At 39.7% G+C, this 27423-nt stretch overlaps 1 protein-coding gene across 6 annotated transcripts; it reads left to right on the top strand.

Moving 5' to 3' along the window:
* B3GALNT1 (beta-1,3-N-acetylgalactosaminyltransferase 1 (globoside blood group)) lies at positions 1-27423 on the top strand. Of its 6 annotated transcripts, none has more exons than XM_061168247.1 (7): positions 8-100; positions 1101-1185; positions 3341-3428; positions 18785-18851; positions 21853-21948; positions 22835-22855; positions 25693-27423. In XM_061168247.1, the coding sequence occupies exon 7, from the start codon at positions 25766-25768 to the stop codon at positions 26759-26761; it is 996 nt and encodes a 331-aa protein (XP_061024230.1). In that variant the 5' UTR covers positions 8-100; positions 1101-1185; positions 3341-3428; positions 18785-18851; positions 21853-21948; positions 22835-22855; positions 25693-25765; the 3' UTR covers positions 26762-27423. The 6 variants fall into 6 exon arrangements, with proteins under 6 accessions (XP_061024231.1, XP_061024230.1, XP_061024234.1 ...); XM_061168246.1 differs by lacking the exon at positions 8-100 and adding an exon at positions 119-376; XM_061168248.1 differs by lacking the exon at positions 1101-1185 and having other exon boundaries at positions 1-100.

Below are 27423 nucleotides of genomic sequence, written 5' to 3'. Positions count from 1 at the left end.
CCCGGCCGTGTGTGTGGCTGCGGGAGGCTGCGTGTGCGCGCGGGGAGGGACAGTCCGCCGCCCGCGCGCGTCGGAGCGGGGTGCGCGCCCTGCGCGGGAGGTGAGTGTGGGCAGGGGCGCTGGGCCGGCGCGGAAGCCTTGGAAAGCACCCCCCCGCCTCCACTCCCCGGGCTGGGTGGCGGGCGTGGCCCTAGGACCCGCTCCTTCCGCGCCGCGCCCTCTTCAGGGACACCCGGGCCCGGGCGGCTCGGCCGGGAGGAGGGCAGAGCGGTGCCGCCTAATCCTCAGGCCCTCTCTCGGAGCGCCGCTGGGGGTGGAACCGCGATCAGCCGAGCCCTGGGGCTCTGGCCTCCGCGACGTTCAGCTGCCCCACCGGGTGAGCGCGGGAGATGGGGCCCCGTGGGGCTGTGGGCGACATCGCGGAGCGCCGGGCTGCGTGGTGGGGCCAGGCGGAGGCTAGAAGGAGCTCGCTGTCCTTCCTGACCCACCCCAGGGCGCAGCCCACCCCAGCCCGTCGCCTCGGACCGCTCCGGTGGCACATTCTGGGAGCAGCCGGTGGCTCGTTAGCCGGGTCGGCTGGGGAGGAGACGGGACAGTGTTTCGGCGTCGGATTCCCCAGCAGGCCTGGAGTAATTCATTGCCCAGACTCTGGGGAAGGGCCCAGGAGCTGAACTGTGGGAGGGTTGTTCCTCCTGGGGAGGAATTGGGAGGAATATGGACCTAAGAAGGATGGGCGGGCGAATTGGCCAGAGGGAGGAGGAAAGCTCAAGGGGCTGGGGCTTTGTGATTTTTAAGAGGCGGTCTTAGCAAGCCTACAAGTCATTTTAAAGGAAACCTTGAAGGTGTAATGGAGCCTCACTTTTTCAAGCAGTAAGGAATGATACCAGTAGGAAGCAGGAGTTACATTCCGTATTCCTTCTTTCTCTTCCGCTTCTCACTGCTTTTCTAGGAGGGAAATTTGCAAAGCAGAGATGGTTTTCTTTCCTCTCTGTGTTCTTCACATAGTACCAGCGGTAAGGAGGTGGCTGCTTTGTCAGCCACAAGTTGTTTTTTTGTTTTTGGGTGTTTTTTTTTTTTTTTTTCTTTCTTTCTGTTTTTAGAGGTAAAGAAGATTTGAGTTTGCAGTCCTCAGCTGGGAACGGCTTTGTGTTTTGGCCCTTTTTTCCCCGGGCGGCTTAGACAGAGGTAGGGAGCTAACGTTTTGCTCTCAAAATGTGTTAATGCCTGATAAAAGCATACGTTGAACCTGTATCAGTGTAGAGAAATGAACTATTTACTATTTAGAGATAAGAGTCTAAGACTCTTTTTTTCTCCTAAAGTAGAAAGTTCATTCAAATGAATGGTTGTTGGGTAATTTCAGTCCTGAAAATAAAGCCTGTTATTTAGACAGTTGCTCAGTTGTGTCAGACTCTTTTCGTTCCCATGGATTGCAGCATGCCAGACTTCCTGTATTTCACCATCTCCCAGAGCTTGCTCAAACTCAGTGTCCATCAAGTTGGTGACGCCTTCCAACCATCTCATCCTCTGTCATCCCCTTCTCCCCCTGCCTTCAATCTTTCCCAGCATCAAGGTCTTTTCCAATGAGTCCGCTCTTCTATCAGGTGGCCAAAGTATTGGAGCTTCAGATTCAGCATCAGTCCTTCCGGTGAATATTCAGGACTGATTTCCCTTAGAATTTACTGACTTGATCTCCTTGCAGTCCAAGCGACTTTCCAACACCACAGTTTAAAAGCATCAATTCCTCACTGCTCAGCCTTCTTTACAGTCCAACTCTCACATCTGTACATGACTACTGGAAAAACCATTGCTTTGATTAGACGGACCTTTGTTGGCAGAGTAATGTCTTTGCTTTTTAATATGCTGTCTAGGTGTGTCATAGCTTTTCTTCCAAGGAGTAACTGTCTTTTAATTTCATGGCTGCAGTCACCATCTGCAGTGAGCCCAGGAAAAGAAAGTCTGTCACTGTTTCCATTGTTTCCCCACCTATTTGCCATGAAGTGATGGGACCAGATGCCATGATCTTTGTTTTTTGAATGTTGAGTTTTAAACCAGCTTTTTCACACTCCTTCTTTCGCTTTCATCAAGGGGCTCTTTAGTTTCTCTTCACTTTCTGCCATAAGGGGTGGTGTCATCTGCATATCTGAGGTTATTGATATTTCTCCTGGCAGTCTTGATTCCAGCTTGTGCTTCATCCAGCTCAACATTTCACATGATGTACTCAGCATATAAGTTAAATAAGTAGTTTGACAAAATCAGTCTTCATGTACCCCTTTTCCAACTTGGAACCAGTCTGTTGTTCCATATCCAGTTTTAATTGTTGCTTCCTGAGCTGCATGTAGGTTTCTTAGGAGGCAGGTCAGGTGGTCTGGTATTTCCATGTCTTTCAGAATTTTCCACAGTTTGTTGTGATCCACACAGTCAAAGGCTTTAGCATAGTCAGTGAAGCAGAAGTAGATGTTTTTCTGGAATTCTCTTGCTTTTTCTATGATCCAACGGATGTTGGCAATTTGATCTCTGGTTCCTCTGTCTTTTCTAAATTCATCTTGAACATGTGGAAGTTCGTGGTTCACGTACTGTTAAAGCCTAGCTTGGAGGATTTTGAGAATTACTTTGCTAGCATGTGAGATGAGTGCAATTTTGCGGTAGTTTGAACATTCTTTGGCATTGCCCTTCTCTGGGATTGGAATGAAAACTGAGTCCTGTTGCCACTGCTGAGTTTTCCAAATTTTGAGTGCTGGTATATTGAGTGCAGCACTTTCACAGTAACATCTTAGCACTTTCACAGTAACATCTTTTAGGATTTGAAGTAGTTTAGCTGGAATTCCATCACTTCCACTAGCTTTGTTTGTAGTGATCAAGACAGTGGCCAAATATAAATCCAGATGAGATGCATGAAGTGATTTGAGAGCAAGGAAGAAGAGAGGATCTAAGCTTTAACAGAAATGAAAATAATGTTGATAATAGGTACAGAACATTAATTTTACTAATTTTTTAAATGTTTTATTTTGTTTTGGGGTGTAGCTGATTAACAATGTTGTGATAGTTTCAGGTGAACAAAAAAGGGACTCAGACATACATATGCATGAATCCACTCTCCCCCAAACTCCTCTCCCATCCAGTCTGCCACATACCATTGAGCAGAGTTCCACGTTCCTTACAGGAATAGGTGTTTGTTGCTTATCCAGTTTAAATATAGCAGTGTGTTGATCCCAAACTCCCCAACTATCCCTCCCCTTCCCCCTGCAACCATAAGTTCCTAGAACATTAATTTTAGATGTTATCATGCCCAGTGTTGTTAAGTTATGACTGTAATACATTCCTTTTCTTTTCTTCTGTTCAGTAGTTCATGGCAAATCTTGTAATTAAGCATGGAATATGGAAAACAAAACACTTCAGCTGGTACTTTAGTCTCATGTGAAATTCTACAGGTAAGCCCATCTTATTTTAATTGAGAAATTATCCATATTGGTTAAAATTGCATATAATAGTCTTCTTTATAAGATTTTAAGGATCATTTATGCAGCTGCAAGTTTTGTTGTGTATTCTAATATATTTCTTTCCCTAAAAGATTCCAGGAGTTGAAAGAGTTAAGCTCAATTAAACCATTTAAGATTATATAGATATATGTGTGTGTATATATTTATATATATAATCATCATAAAACACCATGGTATCTCAGAAAAACATAGCTATATATACTGAAATTAGTGGTCATATTCGACTCAAGATCGGACTCAACGCTCTTTATCCCTAAAAACATACTCCATTGAATATTTCTGTCTTTTTCTTCCCTTTCACATGATTTGCCTTGTCTCTATGCCCAGTCTCCAGCTCTGTTCTGTTCACTATTGGGTAATACAGGTAGAACTCCGTTTTAGGAAATGCCTTTATCCCTTCTGCCACCATATAATGTCCAGGCCAAATACGCTTTTCTGTTGCATCTCTAACATCTATCATTGCTCATCCCTGCTCACTGTGTAGTAGGTACCCACGCTACAGCTTCATGAATGAGATTCACAATGGGAGAGTCAAACAGGGTGCTTTTAAATGGCCTGGCACAACAGATTCAAGAGTTGCAATCAGTTTAATAGCAGGCTCTTTAGCATATATCTTTTTTGAGACTATGAGCATTGATTTCGTTTTAGTAAAATGTTGCATATAATAAATATTGATTTGCTTTTGCAACCAGAGCTTTTGATACATTGTGAATTAGAAGAGAAGGGAAGGCGGCAAAGCCAGAAGTGACTTGTAGGGGGTCTTCCTCCATCTTCTCCAGATGGGCTTTGCTCATACTGTTCAGTCTGAAACTTGGAGTTGTGAACCTTGCTCTACACTCTGCACTGTGTCTGAAACTTGAGGGCCAGGCAGCCCAGTCTCTATCATAGGTCCAGTGTATTAAATGGATGAATGAAATACATTCAAATAGCTAAGGACAAGGAAAGTGGTAACTTGGTTTGACAGACAAGAGTGACAAGAGATCTGTTAATACTCCTCATCTAGGGCCACAGTGGGAAGAAGTATTAGCTAGAGCAGCTTTCACTGTCCTCCAATGAGTGAAGCTCTAACAAAATAGAGACAGGCAGCCCAGCTATCAGGTCAGCCTTGGTGCTGCTCTGCCTGACTTGCTACTCAGCCTCTGCTGCACTGGCTACTTGCTAGTCAATCTTTGCTACACTTCCAGTTTTCCTAGCTTTTCTGGACCTGGTTATCCTGTTGCTTCTTCCCACAGGCTACTCTGTCATGTGACTCCCTCAGACTGCCTACCACTCGGGGCAGAGTTGTGTCAACTGTTTTGTACACTTTGCTCCCTGCACTGGAATCTCGAAAGGCTGTGAGGTTGGGTGTGAGGTTGGGCTTTTCTACAGGTACTGTGCTCTAGAGGAGGGACATAGCATTTAGAGTTGAACCTGAGCTTGGGTTCCAGGTCCACCTGTTCTTGGGCTGCACTGGTCTCTGAAACAATGACATGGTGACACCCATTTTACCATGTTGTGAAATGTGCTTTGTAAATTGCCCAAAAGTCCACTTAACCTTGAAACAAACAAACAAACCCTGCTGACAACATTGTAAATCAACTGTACTTCAATAAAAAAAATAAAAAAAAATTAAAAAAGTTTTAAACCCTGCTTAAAATTCTAACATGTATTGCAAATTACAAGAAGTACATTCTGTGTGTGTGTGTGTGTGTGTGTGTGTGTGTTGGATACAGTTGCACATAGGGCAGAAGCAAAGAGAAAATTGCAAATGAAAAGCAAAGAGAAAATTGCAGATTGGCAGGTCCTGCTACTTCTGATTGCTCTTCATCTTTCTAAGCCTAAAGATCCTACACTCCACAACCACAGAAATCTGTAAAATATAGATGTCCTCTATCTGCAGGGGATTAGTTCTAGGGCTCCCTCAGATACCAAAATCCATCACAAGTCCTTAAGACGTCCATGCACATCCTCCATATACTTTAAATCATCTCTAGGTTACTTCTAATACCTAATATAAATGTTATGTAAAATATAACATTTAGTTTTGTTGTTTGTAAATACAAGGTAAATGATACATAAATAGTTGGCAGTGCATATGGCAAATTCAAGTTTTGCTTTTGGGAACTTTTTGAAAATTTTTTTTTTTAACATTTTTAATCAAAAGTTAGTGGAGCCCATGGTTGCAGAGCGCTGTATTCCCTTCTGTTGTTATTCCTACACTAAAATACCTTGTTTATAAACAGTACATGCCTTTTTAAAATATGTTTTTATAAAAGCCCAGATGTCTTCTACCTCAATAAGCAGGAGACTGGAGGCTTCTCTAATGAGGCTGGAATAAAGGGTATTCCTCCCACACATCTGAGTATCTGAAGGTGGTACTGCTGCCACCTGCAGGGCGTGCAAGGGCAGAGTGGGGAGATGATGAAGCTTTAGGTGTTTATACTCACCCTGTCTACCTAAAACTGTATAACAACCACAGTTATGCTTAATACGAATGGTTTTCTTAAACTCATTGTACTTCCAGTCCATTCTAAAAATGGAACAACTTTAAACTGTTATGCAAAACGAAACCTTTTCTATATACTACATCTTATTTTATTTTTAACATTTATTTATTTATTTGGCTATCCTTGGGCTTAGTTAACGGCATGCGGGATCTAGTTCCCTGACCAGGGATCAAACCTAGGTCCCCTGCATTGGGAGTGGGGAATCTTAGCCACTGGATCACCAGAGAACTCCTCTGTATACTACATTTTAAACATGAATAGCAAAGTCATGGAATCTTGAAGTTGGAAGGGACTTTAGAAGTTATCTAAAATAACTTAAAACTCAGTAAGGAATTAATCTTTGAAAATTCCTGCCTACTGCTTCAAGATTTCTATTGGTGAGGAGCAGCCCATTCTAGTACAGTCATCTGTACTGAATCTTCCCACTGATTTTTATCCTTGGGCTTCCATCTGCCTTACAGAGTTACACTGATGTATTGTTCAAAGTATCTGAAAGCATCTATCATGGTCCTTCTAAGCTTTTGTTTTCCCCAGAATAGAATATGCCCCAGTTCCTTCAGCCACTACTTCATACAGTCCTTATTATGGGAGATGATAAACCCTTAACCTTCCTCTGCACTAAATCTAACTTGTCAGTTTTCCTTTTAAAATGGAACATATATGTAGCTATAGGATTATGATCCCTTTTACCCAGACTTTTTCCTGTTTCTTGAACCTAAGAGTGTGTTAGGGGTTTTAGTGTGTGTATGTGTTTTGGCAGGACACATTATGGTATTAACTTGTAGAATTTCTGTAAGCATTGTCATTCATTTACAAGCACTTGGGGAATGCTTTCTGTCCTAGACACTGGGGACTCCGCAGCTATAAAAATGAACATTGTCTCTGTTCTGCTGGAACTAGACAGGGCCTGAGAGGTATCTGGCCCACTCTCTTAAAGATTCTAATGAGAGAAGCAACGCCCAAAATTCAGTAACTTGTCCCCTTCTTTAGCCGTTGGAACTAGAACCCTTGTGCCCTCACTATCCAGTTCCTCCTTTACATCGTCACCTTTCTTCATATTGAGTTCATACTCAACTAAAACATTTAAGTCTTCTTAACTTCGACTGCTGTTAAAATGATCTCCTATCCTCTCTTGTACAGTTGGTTTTTTGAACTCTGACACAGATCAGTACATTTGTTTTCACCAGATTTCATCCTGCTTTGGCTCTATTCTAACCTGTTGAAAGTTTTTTAGATTGTAATTATATCTTCTATTGAATATGCTATTTTTTTCCCCTGCTTTCGCCTGTCTTCAAAATTGAACATTATCTTTCAGCTTTTATTGTCTTTGTTTTTGCATTCACAGTTCTCTGATGAACATACATTTGTAATTAGAAACATTTTATATGTTTTTTAAATAATTAATTTTCACTTTGCAGAAAATAAGCAATGTTTTTGCACCCCAGGGAAGAATATCAGATTATTTTGGCTTAAATAATTATACCATTGCCATAACGCTCTTTTCCATTTCCCTGGAACCCTTGTATTTGACCTGATCCTTCCACCCATGCCTCAAATTTATTTTCTTGTACCCAGCATGTTTCTGATGGAAAATGAAAGGTCCATACCTGCATGAATTGTTAGTTTATTATATTTGACTGTTATTAATAACTCATATGTCAGGTTTTGAGAATGGGCATCTTGAGTCTTGCTATATAAAAATGGTGAGGCTGTAATGCCATTTTACTGTTTCTCTCAAGGTTCAGTGGTTAGAAGAAGTTTCATCCTGCTCAGGGTAGCTCTGGTCATGAGGGTTGCAGCAGATGCCCTCGGATAGGAAGGGCAGTGGCCAGGAACGTGAGGTTTGGAGTTCTATTTGATTTTGGTTCTACCTCTGCTTGTACCTGTGTTTACCTTTGTTTATAGCCTATGACTTTGAGCAAGATATCAACTCTCCCTAAGCCTTAGTTTACTCACCTGTTAAATGTGAACAGTAAAGGTCTTAAAAGCTCCTTAAATCGTGGACTCTCTTGAAGATGACATAAGTTAGTGCCTGGTGCTTTTCCCATAGCTGGGACACCCGGGGCCAGCATATCGTGTGGACACCTGCCTACATAGATTGCACACGGTATCTGTATAAACAGATAACTGATTGAACGGCCAAGCTCTTCTTACCTTTCTGTTGGAGTATGGTGTACAAAAAGAAAAGTGTGCAAGTTAGAAGATAAATTATTAGAGTGACCACACCTGTAGCCACCATCTAGATATAGAAATAGCACATGGCCAGCACCGCCAAAGGTCCCCTCCAGACTCTCCCAGCTGTATTTCCTCCCTCTCCCCAGGGGTTACCACTGTCCTGAATTCTAACACCACAGATTACTTCTGCCTGCTTTTCAACTTTGTGTAAACAGCATCATGATGTCTCTTCTTCAGGTACCTGACTTTAGCTCACCATTATGGTTGAGAGATTCTCCATGGTGTCATGGGAGGTTATAGTTTGTCTTCATTTTGCATAAAGTGCTATTCTCTGAATTTCTTTCTTTCTTCTATCATGAGTTGTTTCCAGGTTGGGGCTGTCATGAATAGTGTGCTATTAAGAACTTTTTTGGGGGTGTCTTTAAACAGACATACACGTTGTTGCCTGTTCTGCCCGAGGTATAGTAGCCATGTCATTGGGCTGCTCAGTTGTATCTCAGTGAAGATTTTTCCATTTCCATTAATTGAACCAGTTTGTTCAGCCTTTTGTTTTTGTTTTTATTTCAACTATTTAAATATTTATTTGTTAAATTATTAAAATTAGTTTCACAGTTCAGTGAATACAAGATGTTCTAGGACAGGATTTCCCGAGGTGCAGAATTCTAGTCTTGCCAGAGGCTGTGAAATTTAAAATAGGTTCTTTGTTCAGTTAAGTTTGAGAAACGTTGCACAACATATCCTCTTCTCAGAAAATGTACAGTAGTATGTTAAGAACTCTAAAAGACTCTCCACATGGACACTACTGTGTGTAAACTTCATAGCTGGTCGGAAGCTCTGTATAGCCCAGGGAGGCCAGCCCGGTGCTCTGGGGCGGCCTCTGAGCGTGGGATGGGGGTGGGAGCGAGGTTGAGAAGGTGACAGTCTCCAAGCTGTGTCCAGTTCTTTGCAACCCCATGGACTATCGGTCCATGGAATTCTCCAGTCCAGGATACTGGATTGGGTAGCCTATCCCTTCTCCAGGGGATCTTCCGGACCCAGGAATTGAACCAGAGTCTCCTGCATTGCAGGTGGATTGTTTACCAGCTGAGCTGAGGTGGAGGAGATAGGAGATATATGTATACTTAGAGCTGATTCACTTTGTTGTGCAACAGAAACCAACACAATGGTAAAGCAACTACACCCCAATAAAAAAATAGTAATAATAGTTTGAATGAAAAAAAAAAATAGTTTGATTTCCAGTTTTTTTTGTCACAGCCCTTTTGAGGTTCTGTAACACCTAAGGTAAGACGCAGATGCAGCCATCTTTGGCTGCCATAAAGTCCTATGCTTAATAACTGAGACGCCAGTTCCTTCTCCGAGGATGGTGGTTTCATTGGATATTTAAAGCATTTGCATACTTAATAATCTAGAAGCTGACAACTGTTTTGTCTCTGGAGGTCCTTTGGGCTTTTCTGTTATTTGAGATTTTTCTTCAGCTGTCGTAGTGATGATGATGCTAAGTCACTTCAGTCGTGTCCGACTCTGTGCGACCCCACGGACTGCAGCCCACCAGGCTCCTCCATCCATGGGATTTTCCAGGCAAGAGTACTGGAGTGGGGTGCCACTGCCTTCTCTCCTCAACCACCAAATCAACAAGTAATTACTGGTAACCTGCGGTGTACCCAGCATTGTGCTAGACTTGTGAGACAGAGAAGATGTTTTGCTTAGTGTAAATTATTTAGAGTCTAGTTGGTGAATGCCTGTGCAGTTAATACAATCACAAGTTTATTTTTTAGGAAATGAAAAGTATTTTAAAATTATAAATATAATTTATTTCTTGACAATGAAAAGTGATATTATTAAGAAGTCAGTAATAAAATCCTAGTGTCCATGTTGGGCCCTTTTGTGTTTTTCTGTGCACTACTGTCTTAGGTTTTTCTTTCTGTCCCTCCCCTTGGGCGTGGGGTTTAGAACAGTGTCAGGGTTCATCAAGCGTCCCGCTCAGCCTTCCTAAGTTGCCCCGGCTGTCACGGCATGGGCTGCTTCCAGAGCTCGGGCGAGGCCAGCTGGATTTCTGCGGCATTACAGTACGGGCCTTTGGATGTCATTCACCTTCGTGAACTGCTGAGTGCCCCAGTGCTGACTGGTTAATTCGTGTTCCCCACGTAAACCTCATCATAACCAAATTGGTATCGATGCTTGATTTATATCTGGAAGAAGACGCTTTTGAGAAGTTAACTTCTCCAAGGTCACGCAGCCCGTTAAGTGCTGCAACCAAGATGGAGAGTGAGCCGTCTAATTGCATTTTTGTTATGGTTTTTTTTTTCCTGTTTGGATAAATTTGAAATACAAAGAAAACTATGAATATAAGAGAAAACCTGCATTTCTATCACCCTGAGTTAACAACTGCTCATACTTCATAGTACTTGTGTCCAATCTCCTTTTTCCCATGTCTCCCACGTGCCTCCTTCATTCTTTCATAGTAACACCCACACTGCTTACTGTGGAAGGTGTTCCTTTAAAAAATAGCTTTATAGCTGCTTCTAAAAACTCGCTCTTTCTTGTGTACAGTTTACAATTGTTAATCTAAGTGGTATTATATATGGTGTATACATAATGGTGTAATTATTCAACTCGTATTTTGTTGTCAACATTTTGATTTTGAGAACTGTTCAAATGAATACACTATGTACAAATCCAGTTCATTTCTTTTAACTGTCTTGTCGGCTTCCACTGAAAGAAGACACACGGGTTTTATTTTATCTACTGTCTTTTGTTCATTGTTTAGTCGCTAGGTCATGCTTATTGCTTTTTGTTTTTCATTATTTTCTGTTTTATCTTATTATTCCTTTTATTTTCTTAGTAGTAACATCAGAATTTTTTGAACTTTTTGTACTCAGATCATTTATTTTCAGTCTGTTTTTAAGATAGGGAAAGTGAAAGTTGCTCAGTTATATCCGACTCTTTGTGACCCCATGGACTGTAGCCCACCAGGCTCCTCTGTCCATGGAATTCCCCAGGCAAGAATTCTGAACTGGATTGAAGTGAAGATTCTCTTCTCCAGGGATCAAACCTGGGTCTCCCACATTGCTGGCAGATTCTTTACCATCTGAACCACTATGTTATCTGTTAATGATGATGAAAGAAGACAGACTAAAAAGTCTGCATAACATTATTTCATTTATGTGCTTTCTGGTAGACAAAACTATGGGATGAAAAAATCAGTTGTTGCCTGGGGGTTGGGGGAAGAATTGATTACAAAGGAACACTAGTAGATTGTTGTGATGGAGCTGTTTCGTATCTTGATTGTGTTGGTGGTTACATGAGCGTCAAAACTTACAGAATAGTGTGGGGAGATTCCTTAGAAAACTGGAAACAGAACTGCCATATGACCCAGCAGTCCCACTGGGCATACACACCAAGGAAACCAGAATTGAAAGAGACACGTGCACCCCAATGTTCATTGCAGCACTATTTACAATAGCCAGGACATGGAAGCAACCTAGATGTCCATCAGCAGACGAATGGATAAGAAAGACGTGGTACATATACACAATGGAATATTACTTAACTCAGCCATTAAAAAGAATACATTTGAATCAGTTCTAATGAGGTGGATGAAACTGGAGCCTATTATACAGAGTGAAGTAAGCCAGAAAGAAAAACACCCAATACAATATACTAACACATATATATGGAATTTAGAAAGATGGTAACAATAACCCTACATGCGAGACAGCAAAAGAGACACAGTGTATAGAACAGTCTTTTGGACTCTGTGAGAGAAGGCGAGGGTGGGAAGATCTGAGAGAATAGCATTGAAACATGTATATTATCATATATGAAACAGATCACCAGTCCAGGTTGGATGCATGAGACAAGTGCTCGGGGCTGGTGCACTGGGATGACCCTGAGGGATGGGGTGGGGAGGGAGGTGGGAGGGGGGTTCAGAATGGGGAACACATGTAAATCCATGGCTGATTCATATCAGTGTATGACAAAACCACTACAATATTGTAAAGTAATTAGCCTCCAACTAAAATAAATAAAATAAATAAAATAAATAAATAAAACCCTACTAATAAAAAAAAACTTACAGAATAGTACAATAAAAATGATGAACTTTACTGTATGTAAACTATATGCCAGTGAAAATATATCACATAGATACAAAAAATATATAAAAGTAATACTACTTTTTTTGAAAAAAGTCCATTATTTTTAAAAGTTAATTTTCTGTAAGGATTGTTTTAGTTATACCCCATGCATTCTTATACGCAGCACTTTTTTAAATGGGGAGGGAAATTTTTTATTTTCCTTGTTTTGAATTGTAATGTATTCATGTATCCTAAGAATCAAAATAATATTTAAAATATGTATAAATAATGATGTAATATAGCAATATAATATTACAATTACTAATTATAATATTAGTGGTGGTGGTTTAGTCGCTGAGTCATGTCTGACTCTTGCAACCCCATGGAGTATAGCCCCCCAGGCTCCTCTGTCCAGGAGATTCTCCAGGCAAGAATACTGAAGTGGGTTGCCACTTCCTTCTCCAGGGGATCTTCCCGACCCAGAAATGGAACCTGGGTCTCCTGCATTGCAGGCAGATTCTTTCCCAACTGAGCTATAAGGGAAGCCCCATGATATTAGTAATTAATTGTTACTAATATTACATTGTTATTTTACATTGTTACTTTGTAATATTGAATTGTTAATGTAAAAGTAATATTACAAAGTAACACAAAGTTAGATTGAGTAATCTAACAAAGTGATAGCAAGTAGTGTAACAAAGTAATACAAAAAGGAGTGCTCTTACCTTTTTTCTCTACCCTGTTCCTCTCTGTTCACTGTATGTGTGTCTTTGTTTTTCTTATGTACATACAAATGTTTGCTTTATTTCTTCTTCCTTTCTAACACAAAAGTTAACATATCATAAACTTTGTTCTATGCTTCTTCCTTTGTATATATTCCATGTCAGCACTTAGAGAATATGGGCTTCCCAGGTGGTTCGGTGGTAAAGAATCCACCTGCCAATGGAGGAGACGCAGGAGACGCAGGTCCGATTCTTGGGTCAGGAAGATGCCCTGAAGGAGGAAGTGGCAGCCCACTCCAGTGTTCTTGCCTGGAGAATCCCAGGGACAGAGGAGCCCGGTGGGTTATAGTCCAAAGAGTCGCAAAGAGTCAGACACGACTGAGGACAAGCATGAGCAGACAGGATATTGAATATAGTTCTCTGTGTTATGTAGTTAAGACCTTGTTGTTTATCTGCTTTACATAGAGTTGTTTGTATCTGCCAATCCCAAACTGCTCATTTATCTCATATCCCTTGTCCCCTTTGGTAACCGGGTAACCGTAAGTTTGTTTTCTGTGTCTGTGAGGCTGTTTCTGTTTTGTAAATAACTTCATTTGCATCCTCTTTGAGATTCCACGTATAAATAATACCATATGGTATTTGTCTTTCTCTGACTTCACTTAGTGTGATAATCTCTAGGTCCATTCAGGTTGCTGTAGCTAGCACTATTTTATTCTTTTTTACGACTGATAATTTTCCACATTTTCTTTTTTAATTCATTCATCTTTTGGTGGACATTTAGTTTGCTTCCGTGTCTTAGCTGTTGTAAATAGTGCTGTTATAAATACTGGGCTTCAGGTATCTTTTCAAATTAGAGTTTTTTCTGGGTATATGCCAAGGAATAGAGTTGCTGGATCATATTGTAACTCTATTTTTAGTTTTGCAAGGAACCTCCATGCTGCTTTCTATAGTGGCTGGTACCAATTTGCATTCCCACCAACAGTGTTGAGGGTTCCCCTTTCTCTACACCTCTTCAGCATTTGTTATGTATAAACTTTCTAATGACCTGTTGAAGTGATATCTGATTGTAGTTTTGGTTTGCAGTCTCTAGTAATTAGCAAAATTGAACATCTCTTCATGTGCCTATTGACCATCTGTGTGTTTTATTAGAGAAATGTCTATTTAGGTCTGCCCATTTTGGGATTGGGTTTCCTTTTTTTGTTATTGAGTTGTGTGAGCAGTTTATGTATTTTGGAAATGAAGCCCTTGTCAGTTGCATCATTTTCAAATATCTTTCCCAGTCTCGGGTCTGTCTTTGCATTTTGTTTACAGTTTCCTTTCTTTGCAAACACTTGTAAGTTTAATTAGATCCCATTCGTTTATTTTTGTTTTTATTTATATTGCCTTAGGAGACAGATCTAAGAAAACATTGCTACAGTTTATGTTAGAGAATGTGTTGCCAGTGTTCTCTTTTACCAGCTTTATTCTGTCATGTCTTGGACTTCTCTTGTGGCTCAGCTGGTAAAGAATCCACCTGCAATGTGGGAGACCTGGGTTCAATCCCTGGGTTGGGAAGATCCCCTGGAGAAGGGAAAGGCTACCCACTCCAGTATTCTGGCCTGGAGAATTCCATAGATTACAGTCCGCGGGGTTGCAAAGAGCTGGACATGACTAAGCAACTTTCACTTCACTTATATTTAAGTCTTTAAGCTGTTTTGAGTTTTATTTTGGTGTATGATATGAGGGAGTGTTCTGATCTCTTTGGTTTACATGCAGGTTTCCAGCTGTCTCAATACGATTTGCTGAAAAGACTGTTTTCCCTCCATACTATATTTTATTCTTGCTCCCTTTGTCAAAGATTCAGTGACCACAGGTGTATAGGTTTATTTCTGGGCTTTCTATTCTATTCCATTGATTCATATATCTATTTTTGTGCCAATACCGTGTTGTTTTGATTATTGTCACTTTGTAATATTTCCTGAAGCCTGGGAGGGTTAAGTCTCCAGTTTTGATCCTTTTCCTCAGGATTGTTTTGGTAATTCTGGGTCTTTCATGAGTCCATATAAATTTTAGGATTATTTGTTCTAGTTCTGTGAAAAATGTCATGTATAATTTAAGAGAGATAACATTAGTTCTGTAGATTGCTTTGGGTAAGTATGGTCATTTTAACAATATTAATTCTTCCAATCCAAAAGCATGAACTTTCTTTTTATTTCTTTGAATCAGCCTCAGTTTCTTTTATCAATGTCTTATAGTTCTCCACATGGAAGTCTTTAACCACCTTGGTCAAAGCTTTCTTGTTTGTTTTTGATGTGATTTTAAAAGTTACACTGTCAGTGTAAAGAAATGCAGGTCTCCCGCTTTGCAGGCAGATCCTTTACCGTCTGAGCCACAAGAGAAGCCCAGTGTAAAGAAATGCAGCAGATTTCTATATGGTAATTTTGTATCCTGTTGCTTTACTGAGTTTGTTTATCTAGTAGTTTTTGTGTGGAGTCTTTAGGGTTTTCTCTATATAGAATCATGTCATCTGCCTGTAATGACAGTTTTACCTCTTCCCTTCTAATCTGGGGGCTTCCCTAGTGGCTCAGACGGTAAAGCATCTGTCTGCAATGCAGGAGACCCGGGTTCAATCCCTGGGTTGGGAAGATCCCCTGGAGAAGGAAATGGCAGCCCACTCCAGTATTCTTGCCTGGAAAATCCCATGGACCACGGAGCCTGGTAGGCTACCGTCCATGGGGTCGCAAAGAGTCGGACATGACTGAGCGACTTCACTTTCACTTTCAGGTTTCTAATCTGGGTACCTTTTGTATCCTTTTCTTGTCTGACTCCTGTGGGTAGAACTTCTAATACTATGTTGAATAGAAGTGGTGAGACTGGGCATCCTTGTCTTATTACAGATCTTAGTGAGGGATGGCTTTTAGCTTTTCACTGTTGAGTATTATGTTGGCTGTGGGCTTGTAATAAACAGTTTCTATTATATTGAGATGTGTTCCCTTAACACCCACTTTGATAAGAGTTTTTGTCATGAATGGATGTTGAAGTTTATCAGATGCTTTTTTCACCTCTGTTGAAGTGATTATGTGATTTTCTCTTTTCTTTTGTTGATGTGGTGTATCACATTGATTGATTTGTATACATCAAACCATCCTTGTGACCTGGGGATAAATCTAATATGATTATCTCGTATGATTTTTTTCTTGGATTTGATTTGCTGATTTTTGTTGAAAATTTTTACATCTGTATTCATTCAAGATATCAGCCTGTAATTTTCTTTTTTGGTATTATCTGGTTTTGGTGTCAGGGTGATATGATGACTTAAGTTCTTCTTTATATGTTTGGTAGAATTCCCCAGTGAAGCCATCTCTGTGTTCTGAATTCTTAAATAAAATGTTATATAGCCTGTGTCAGTACTTTCTTTTTATAGCTGAATAGTATTCCATTGTGTGGATTCTCCATTAACATTATCACACCTAACAAAATCTGCAATCCTTTTTGCATCACCTAATATCTTGATCATCTTCAGTTTCTCCAAGATCCAGTCTGGGATCTTTACATTGCAGTTGTGTACATTCCCTTAATCTTCTTTACTCGAGTCATTCTTTGTTTTATGGGATTGACTAGCTGCAGACACCATGCTAGTTATAAGAGAATGTCCCACCTCCTGGGTTTGTTTGAGTGTTTCCTTGTGGAGTTCCTAGCTTCTTCTTCTGTCCTCTGTATTTCATATAAAATGTGATTAGATTCCTGTTAACCATTTTGGCTAGGATGTACACTTCATTGTATCTCATTGGGAAACACATGATATGTGTTTCACTATTTATAGTGCTGAGACTGATGATTGAATGAGAGTGGTAGCAGTTTGATTCCTCCATTGTGAATTTTATCTTTTTTCAGTCCTTACAAGTAAGAAGTAATCTTTGTTGTATTACTTTGGTACCATACAATGTCTAATTCTCCATCAATCGTTTGTTTGATGATTAAAACACTGATAATCATTGCCTTAATCAGTAATTTCATGAAATATTGCAAAATAATAATTTTCTTATTCTGTCATTCTGCCTACATTCATAATTGTCATTTTTTTTATAAAGAAGAGCTTTTCCTTTTCACTTGGAGCTATCTGCCTCTCCTGAACCACCGATCACTCTTTGAAACCAAAACAACAACAATCAAAATTTACTTGTCTTCTCCCCAATAGTTTTAAGGAAAGGGTTGATGTTATAGCTGCCTCCTTGAAACTGAAATCGCTGGCATTCAGTTGCAGGTATTTTGTAGTCACCACTATGGTGTTCTGTTTGCTGCTGCTGGTAAGTCGCTTCAGTCGTGTCCGACTCTGTGCGACCCCATAGACGGCAGCCCACCAGGCTCCCCCGTCCCTGGGATTCTCCAGGCAAGAACACTGGAGTGGGTTGCCATTTCCTTCTCCAATGCTTGAAAGTGAAAAGTGAAAGTGAAGTCGCTCAGTCATGTCCAACTCTTAGCGACCCCATGGACTGCAGCCTACTAGGCTGATCTGTCCATGGGATTTTCCAGGCGAGAGTGCTGGAGTGGGGTGCCATTGCCTTCTCCGGGTGTTCTGTTTAAGTTTATGGATTAAACAAAAGTTGGTTTTGTGAGAGTTTTGAGCTTCCAGACAGGTTTGTTTTTTTGTTTGTGTTTTTCAAGTTATGTTTTTGTAGTTAAACAATATATATGAAATAATATTATACATCTAATATATATTATATTGTATATATATTGTACATTGTATTATATATTGTATATATTATAATATGTATTATATATAAATGAAAATAGTACTATGATCAGACTGGGGCCTGTGTTAAATTGAATTTCGAATTTTAGAGACAGCTTGTATAACTTAATATGATCAGTTTTTTAATTAATGTTTTCATGTGGTCTTGAAAAGAATATTCCTGTTCTTTATAATTGAATGAAAAGCCCTAAATCAAGACTATTAGTAATATTAATAATGTTATTTGAAACACTCATATCCCTATTTTTTGTCTGCTTGATCTATTAGCCATTTAGAGAGATTTGTTAAAAATCTCGTATTAGAATTATAGATTTTTCCATTTGTACTCACACTTTTCAGGATTTACTTTATGTATTTTGAGCCTATGTTTCTGTCTTTATGTAGCTTCCTGATTGTTACATTATCTTTTTGGATGGTTCCTTTTATTAGCAACAGAATCTCCTTGTCTCTTTTTTAATTAATTAATACTTATTTTTAAATTCACTTCTGGCTGAGCTTTGTTGCTGTGGCTTTTCTCTGGTTGTGGTGAGTGGGCTCCTCTCCAGCTGCAGCGTGCAGGCTTCTCATCGTGGGGCTTCTCCTGTAAAGCTCAGGCTCTGGGCTTCAGGGCTTCGGTAGCTGCAGTGCATGGGCTCCGTAGCTGTGGCCTCATGGTTTTGGCGCGCAGACTCAGTAGTGGCTCACGGGCTTAGTTACTCTGTGGCTTGTGGGGTCTTCCTGGACCAGGGGTGGAACCCATGTCCCCTGCATTGGCAGGCAGATTCTTTACGACTGAGCCACCAGGGAAGCCTGCCTTGTCCCTTTTAAATGCTGCTTATTTAAAATACCTGGTGTTAATAAATAACCACAGCAGATTTCTGATGGGCATTTTCCTGATTTTTAAAAAATTTCCTCTGCATTTATTTCTGCCCTAATTTTTAAGATTTCTTTCCTTCTACTAACCCTGGCGTTCTTCATTTCTCCCTTCTCTAGTTGCTTTAGGTGTAGAGTTAGGTTATTTATTTGACTTTTTTCTTGTTTCTTGAGGTAAGCCTGTAATGCTATGAACCTTCCCCTTAGCACTGCTTTAAATTTTTGTGTTGTTTTGTTTTAGGCATGTGTCTTATAAGCAGTATACAGCAGAATTTTAAGCCAGTCTGAGAGTCTCTGTTTTTCAGTAGGTGAGTTTACATTTATATTTACTCTGATGATACATTTGAATTTAGTTTTGTCATCTTCTCTTGTGCTTTTCCATTTGCCATGCATTTTCTCTGCTTTTTTTTTTTTTCTCTTCTCCTGTCCTCTGTTGAACTATTAGCTTGCTTTGTTTCTTTTATTTCTTAATCTGTGTGGAAATGCATATGTTCTGTATCTGTTCTTTTAGTGGTCACTCTGAAGCTTAATATGCATTAAGTGAAACTCTCTTTACGCAACCATGTCACTTTTACATAGTATTTTGGATTCACTTTTTTTTTTTTTTTGGATTCACTTTTTAACCACACCAAAAAGTACTTTTTGTGCTCTCCTTTACTCTGTGTATTTGTTAGTTTTCTTTTTCTTTCAATAATCTCTTTATTTACCTTTGTTTCTTGCATTCCTTTCCTTCCTCCTGAGATCGTTTTTCTTCATACTAAAATACATTCCCTTGATACTTCTTTTAGCTAGAGTTTGTGCACTTTATAAGTCCTGATCTGTTTCAGAATGTTGTTGTTTCATCTTCATTTCACCTGAACTCTCTAACATTCACCTGTAAATTATGTACAATAAAACCAGTTGGCCCACAATATAGGGCTATTGGGGGTAACTAATAATATTTGTTGAAACACTTTATAAACTGTTTTGTGTGTATATATAATGCTATTATTATTAGCTAATATACCTCCTGAAAATGAAAGTGTTAGTTGCTCAGTTGTGTCTGATTCTTTGAGACCTCATGGACTGTAGCCCACCAGGCTCCTCTGTCCATGGAATTCTCCAGGCAAGAATACTGGAGTAATACTTCTCCAAGGGATCTTCCCACTCAGGGATCAAACCCAAGTCTCCTGCATTGCAGGCGAATTCTTTACCATCTGTGTTACCAGGGAAGCCCAATATATATCCTATTAGAGTTATATTAGAATTACTATATTTTGAATGGATTTTAAAAAGCATCACCTACTGTATTGAGATCATATTTACTAAGATAAAAGAGAATACCTACTAGAAATACCATGAATTGTACTTGCTCACTCCTTGGGAGAAGAGCAGCTGGGATAAGATGAAATTAGGGGCCCTAACTGCCAACTTCGGTTACTACCATTCAGTAGAAATTTGAGACATGCAAGCATGAAGTCCAATTGTTTTACTTTGTTTTTATCTATTTGCAAAGACAATGCACAAATGGTGTGGAAAATTCAAATGATAAGAAAAGAAGAGGAAAGAAAGAAATCTTTCCAGAAATCCCACAGAATTGAAACTGTTGACATATTGGAACACATCCTTCTAGAACACATCTTCCTCTGCATGTATAGCTATATGGATTTATAGAGACTTGTCTTTGCATTTTTCAAATGGAATCTTACTATATATGCAGTTTTGCTACTGCATTTCTCACTTAGTAATTATCAAGGGAATTTAAATGAACATCATTGTATAGAACATTGAATAGATGTATAGGGTCGAGAAGATCTCCTGGAGGAGGGCATGGCAACCCATCTAGTATTCTTACCTGGAGGATTTCATGGACAGAGGAGACTGGCAGGCTACAGTCCATAGGGTCGCAAAGAGTTGGACACAATCGAAGCAACATAGCATGCACATACTATTGTATGGATGTGTCATAATTTTATTTAATCAGTTCCCTATTGTGAGGCTTTAAAATTATTTTTATTCTATAAAGTATGCACAGTTGCCTGAAAATGTCTTTAAGATAAATTGCTTGCAGTGATATTAATTAAAGAGTGTGCACATTCACGTTTTTTATACATATTTAATTTTTCTCTCCAGAAAGTGTCCAAGAATGCCCCTTATCCTCACGCAAACTAAGTATTGTCATTTTTTCCTTTTAAGTTTCCAGTTTGAGATTTTTATCAATATCCCTGCTTACTATCATTTGAGTATCTTACTGAGTTTAAGTACCTTTTCTTGTTTTATCGATCTTTTGTAACTATTTTGAAAATTTTCCTTTTGGTCATTTATTCTCTTTTTGCGTTTATCCATTGCTTATTAAGCTGTGTGGACCTTTTTCTTATTTGGCTTATAAGTTCTTTATTATAAATATCCTGTTGTTGTTTTTTTAATCTTTCAACTTTGTGCTTTTTATTATGTTACTGTTTTTTGATTTTTTGATTTTCAACCTTGTTCAAGAATTTTTTGAAATTTTTATTTGATCAAAATTTCCTTTATGAGTTCTGGGTTGTTTCCTTACATGGGATAACTGAAAGTTCTTCCCCACTTCAAAATTATTAGAATGTTCTCTCATATTTTCTTTTAATGCTCTTACCAGTTTATTTTTCTCCCATTTAGAATCTTTAACCTATTTGGAGTGTTTTTGGTATAAGGAGTGATATATATGTGATATATATATATATATATATCATATATGTGTATATATATCACTACCTTCCTGTTTCTCACATTCTGTTCTGCCTTTTAAACTTGACTGATAAAAATCAAGGTACATTAAACATCCTGAATCGTGGCAAGAAGTGAGATGTGCTGTATGGTTTTCAGTTTACTAATGTGTCTTGGGTATTTGTGAGCAGAGTCGGAGGCTCAGAGGGGGAAAGAGTGGATTGGGAAGAAGTTGACAGTCTCATGTCTGGGTTACCTTGTATGTACGTGCGTGAAATAGAATTAAAGAGAGGATAGAAGCAATTTGTCTCTTAGAAGTTCTGTGTTTCACTTCTTTTAGTGACCCTGAGTTCTTTATCAGGGGAAGTGGAGCTGTGGTAAGAAGACATAAAACACCAGCTAATGTGAGGACCTAGAGGGTTTGCATCTTGAATACCAAGTGCCCTTCATGATAAATCCATGAACTTTATGAATTCTGTGAACTGGTGGGGTTTTCTTTAACTATTTTTCCAGCACGTGTTTCATTTTAGAAAGAAATTGGAATAGGGAGCAGGATTCCCTTTCCCTCTCTGACCTCTGATCCCCTGACCCATAAGTAAATGCTTGTTAAGCTTCTTGTATATCTTACAGAAATTGCAAGCATTATTTTGACTGCTACTTGCTATCAAATGCTCAGTTGGTGAAATTGGAGGTCTTTCACTCAGAAGAGAAAAACCAGGAAAGAAGGTGAGAAATAGAAATCTGTTTATGGCTTTGAAACATACATTTCTTCAAGTTAAGAACAATTCACAAGATAATTTCTTTAGGACAGTCCCTTTCAACAATAAAAATCAGTTTAATGAACATAAACAGGAAGTAACAGATGCCAAGGGTGGAATATGGCTCGTGATGACAGCCTCTGTTTATTGTGTACTGACACTGGCCAGATGCTTTGCACACACTGTCACTAATTCACACCATATTGACATCTTCAGTGCAGAGATGAAGAAACTGGGGCTTCCAGAGAGAAATAACATGCCCCGAGCTTGCCCTGGTTGGTAAAGAACAGAGTTGGATTTGGACTCTAGTCTTCACCTTTGGAGCCACCTGTGTTGTGGGTAACCTGAAGTCTGTTCCAGCCAGGCCTGAAAGACCTTCCCCCCACTTTTGAAATAGACCATTCCTTTTCTTTTTTCTGCTATTTTGTTCATAGGCCCATAATAGATGTAATACATCTAATACATTACATTATTACAGTAGATGTAATAATACAGACACAATTTCACATTTGTCAACTATGGCTTGTAGAATGCCTATAGGATAATTTTTATAGTAATATTTGCTGTTTTGAATTCTTCCCATTATTGAAGAGTCTCTGGGCCTCCATTGCTGTGTGTGCATTACTCAGGATCCTTCTATTTGTCCGTAATTTGTTATAATGTGTTGATTCATTAGAATGAGATGTAAAACTGACACTTGATAACGGTTGTAATTAATGTACAGGCATCAGTGGCTGAGATTAGATGGTGCATGCCCCCTAGGGTTATGCCCTGTCTAGTGGGCAGGTGAGGGGGGAGAGCAAGAAGATATTGATTTCTTCCATAATTCTCATTCAAGGTCTGTTCTGTTTCAGGTTTCTCTGGGAACTGGCTGGGTAAGATATTAATGGGGAGAAGGAAGGATGGGGTGGGATGGGCAGACCTATATTTTATCCTTATACAAATAGAAATGTCGTATCACACGTCATGTCCATTGCACTTCTTCCGTAGGTCTGTCTCCGTCTTGTACTTTGTTGTTGTTTGGTCGTTAAGTCGTGTCTGACTCTTTGCTCATGGACTGCCGCACACCAGGCTCCTCTCTCTTCCTTCATTATCTTCCAGAGTTTGCTCAAATTCATGTCCATTGAGTCGGTGATGCTGTCGAACCATCTCATCCTCTGCCGCCCTCTTTTCCTTTCGCCTTCAAACTTTCTCAGCATCAGGGTCTTTTCCAGTGAGTCAAGACTCCTCCTTTCCATCTGGCCATATCTTAGCTGTCCTGACTACTTCTGGCCACAATAATCTTCACATCAGGTGGCCAAAGTATTGGAGCTTCAGCTTCAGCATCCGTCCTTCCAATGAATATTCAGGGTTGATTTCCTTTGAGATTGACTGGCCTGATGTCCTTGCAGTCCAGGGAACTCTGAAGAGTCTTCTCCAGCCCCCACAATTCGAAAGCATCAATTCTTCAGCACTCAGCCTTTTTTATGGGCCAACTCTCATATCCATACATGACCACTGGAAAAACCATAGCTTGGACTATACAGACCTTTGTTGGCAAAGTGGTGTCTCTACTTTTTAATATGGTGTCTAGGTTTGTTATAGTTTTCCCTCCAATGAGCAAGCGTTTTTTTAATTTCATGGCTTCAGTCACCATCCACAGTGATTTTGGAGCCCAAGAAAATAAAATCTGTCACTGCTTCTGCCTTTTCCCCTTCTATTTACTGTGAAGTGATGGGACCAGATGGCATGATCTTCGGTTTTTTTCATGTTGAGTTTTAAGCAACTACTTTGACGCTTGTGAAAAGAAAAACATCCTTTGCCAATAAGGTCATAGGATATAAGTGGAAAGGCAGGGCACATAAACAAACATGAAACCAAACTAGAGAGTTTGCTGAAGCATTCCACTGTACTATGTGACTTAAAATATAAAAAACATTAGAAATAGGAAAGATTATTGTGGCCAGAAGTAGTCAGGACAGCTAAGATATGGCCAGATGGAAAGGAGGAGTCTTGAGATCCTGTCATTTTTATATATAGTAAGAGACTGAAGAGGGGTTTCCCTGATAGCTCAGTTGATAAAGAATCCGCCTGCAATGCAGGAGACCCCAGTTGGATTCCTGGGTTGGGAAGATCTCTGGAGAAGGGATAGGCTACCCACTCCAGTATTCTTGGGCTTCCCTTGTGGCTCAGCTGGTAAAGAATCTGGCTGCAATGCTCGACACCTGGGTTCAGTCCCTGGGTTGGGAAGATCCCCTGGTGAAGGAAAAGGCTATCCACTCCAGTATTCTGGCCTGGAGAATTCCATGGGCTGTGTAGTCTGTGGAGTCGCAAAGAGTCGGACACAACTGAGCGACTTACACTTTCACTTTCAAGAGACAGAAGATCTGTGTGTCCAAAGACCTAAGATAAACCCAAGGGTAGAACCCTTGGTAAACCAGTCTTTCTAAGTAATCACATTAATGTATGTCCTCCATGGCAAATTCTGGGTTCCCAGGGGCCCTTCCCCCAGATAATTGTAGGTGAAAGGTCATCATCAAGAAGCTTCCTCAGCCTGCCCTTTGTGTTAGGTGATCTGTCTTACCCTGAAGTCCCTTGGCACTTGCCGTAAACAGGTTGTACTCCATTATTGTGACATGTTTATGTGTTGTCTTGGAATCTGTTCTCCTCCCATTCCTTCTTCCTTTGGCCTCCTTAGTGCCTGGTGCAGTCTGCGGATGTAGAAGGTCTAATAACAGTGCATGAATGCCTTTGGACTGAGGCCCATGATCTTGGCACCAGGAAAGCCCTGTGGGGTCCTGAATTGTAAACCAACCTCATGCTTGAGATCCAAAACAGAGCTGAGCTTGAGATGTGAACGCACCATGTCTCCTAGCTCTGTTTTCTTGTCTCAGATGGAATTTCTGTGTTAAAAAGAGTTCTAGGAGATTCCATCCCCATCCTCTGCAGGATTTCTGAACAGATTAGAATGGGAAACACATGAAAACTCATGCTACAGACAGACCTTTAATTTAAGCACTTGCTGTCCAGACTGATCATTGAGTTCAGCAGTGAGTTAGAAAGGAGATGAGAGGGTGGTATTTGAGCCTTGTGCCTTTAAAAACCCCAGAGATGGTTATTCTGTTTATGTTTAGAAGACTCAGCTTTCAGGGGAAGTATCTCCACTTTATCTCATCCCATATCAAGCAGGTCACCAAGAATAATTGTAGCCCTTTTCTTACTCTAGATTTGCTAGAATCATGTCAGATCCCACGGCTAAGAAAGACCCTTGGTCTGTCTGAAAGACCCTTGGACATGTCACTGATAATATCTCTTCACATTAATGGTTTTGTTGCCGATAATATTTCTTTGCAGTAATGATTTTATCCTGGATATCCAGAGGGACAGAAAGAGATGAGTAATGGGGGAGTGGAGTTACAAAATAAATCTACAGTAAAAATAAAACAAATTGCTTCTCTACTGTTGTAAAAAAGAAGTAAAGAATTATTTCAACAGTTATTTATGTCAAGCAGGAAGTATTAATTTTCCCCAAATAATTAAGAATATGTTTTTAACACTGGTCTTGATATAAAATGCTGAAATATACTTTTGGTTGTGGGTTTCCATTTGCTTATAGTTAAATGAAGCTAAGTAGACTCAGGTCAGGGTATCTGGTTTTGCTTTGATGCATTTGTTTTCCCAGTTCTTTTTCTTTTAAGGAGGTGATCAGGTATCATTTGGAAATGTGTTTCAGGTGATGGCATACTAAGCAGATCTTTGATAAATCTTCCAGAACCCGAGGCTTGCATGCTTCTGAGCTTCTGTGAATGGCCCCGGCACTCCTGACCACCCTTCCGGCTAGGATGTCACTCAGATCCCTGAAATGGAGCCTCCTCCTGCTGTCGCTGCTGAGTTTCCTGGTGATGTGGTACCTCAGCCTGCCGCATTACAACGTGATAGAGCGTGTGAACTGGATGTACTTCTATGAGTATGAGCCCATTTACAGACAAGACTTCCGCTTCACACTGCGAGAGCATTCAAACTGCTCTCATCAAAACCCATTTCTTGTCATCCTGGTGACCTCACACCCCTCAGATGTGAAAGCCAGGCAGGCCATTAGAGTTACCTGGGGTGAAAAGAAGTCTTGGTGGGGATATGAAGTTCTTACATTTTTCTTATTAGGCCAACAGGCTGAAAAGGAAGACAAAGTGTTAGCATTATCCTTAGAGGATGAACACCTCCTTTATGCGGACATAATACGACAGGATTTTTTAGACACATACAATAATCTGACCTTGAAAACCATAATGGCGTTTAGGTGGGTAACTGAGTTTTGCCCCAACGCCAGGTATATCATGAAGACAGACACTGATGTTTTCATCAATACTGGCAATTTAGTGAAGTATCTTTTAAATTTAAACCACTCAGAGAAGTTTTTCACAGGTTATCCTCTAATTGATAATTATTCCTATAGAGGATTTTATCAGAAAACCCATATTTCATACCAGGAATATCCCTTCAAGGTGTTCCCACCTTACTGCAGTGGGTTGGGTTATATAATGTCCAGAGATTTGGTGCCGAGAATCTATGAAATGATGAGTCACGTAAAACCCATCAAGTTTGAAGATGTTTATGTTGGGATCTGTTTGAATTTATTAAAAGTGGACATTCATATTCCAGAAGACACCAACCTTTTCTTTTTATATAGGATCCATTTGGATGTCTGTCAGCTCAGACGTGTGATTGCAGCCCATGGCTTTTCTTCCAAGGAAATCATCACATTTTGGCAGGTTATGCTAAGGAACACCACATGTCATTATTAATTTGACATTCTACCCAAGCCTAGAGAAGGGAGGGATACTTTGTAGAAAGTGTTAACGTTAGACTATGAAATCGCCAGTGAAAAACCCATGAGAAGGTCACTGTGTGGCTTACACAAAGCTGAAACTCATGTAGAGCCTATAGACGAGACTAGAGGGTTGCACTTGGCCTGTGGTTTATTATGACAACAATCAAGTCAAGCCTTTTAAAAGTGATATTCAGAGGAATTAAAATCTTATAAAGGAATGGGAAGTTTTTTTTAAATAAAACTAATAGGGCCAAACAGTTTGAACATGTCATTCTACAGACTAGAGCTTCTTAAATGGGTTTCATTGAATTATAAGCTCATTTATCCATAACAACAAAACAGTGTGCAGTATTATTCATGAGGCATCTAGTCAGTTCAGGGTTTTGTGTATATCTTCATAGATTACTAGTTTTTTTAAATATACAGTTCTGTGTAAAAGAAACTGAAGTTATTTCTGAACAAAGTTTAATCTGTTTTTGGTCATTTGGAAGATATTTCAAGATGTTGCAGTATTAAAGAGTTATTAATTATTATTTAATAATACTTAGAGTTTTACACTTTATGGATGTTTGAATGTTTTGGTTTCAATACTGCATAAACAGAATAAACTTTTTTTCCAGTTACTTCAGCGATGAA

The sequence above is a fragment of the Dama dama genome, chromosome 19 (assembly GCF_033118175.1).
Source record: "Dama dama isolate Ldn47 chromosome 19, ASM3311817v1, whole genome shotgun sequence".
Lineage (NCBI taxonomy): Eukaryota > Metazoa > Chordata > Mammalia > Artiodactyla > Cervidae > Dama > Dama dama.
This window is presented reverse-complemented; position numbering and strand designations above follow the sequence as displayed.

What these genes read in the sequence shown, in the direction of transcription:
- B3GALNT1 (XM_061168248.1), top strand. Translation starts at nt 25,766, where the DNA reads ATGGCCCCGGCACTCCTGACCACCCTTCCGGCTAGGATGTCACTCAGA.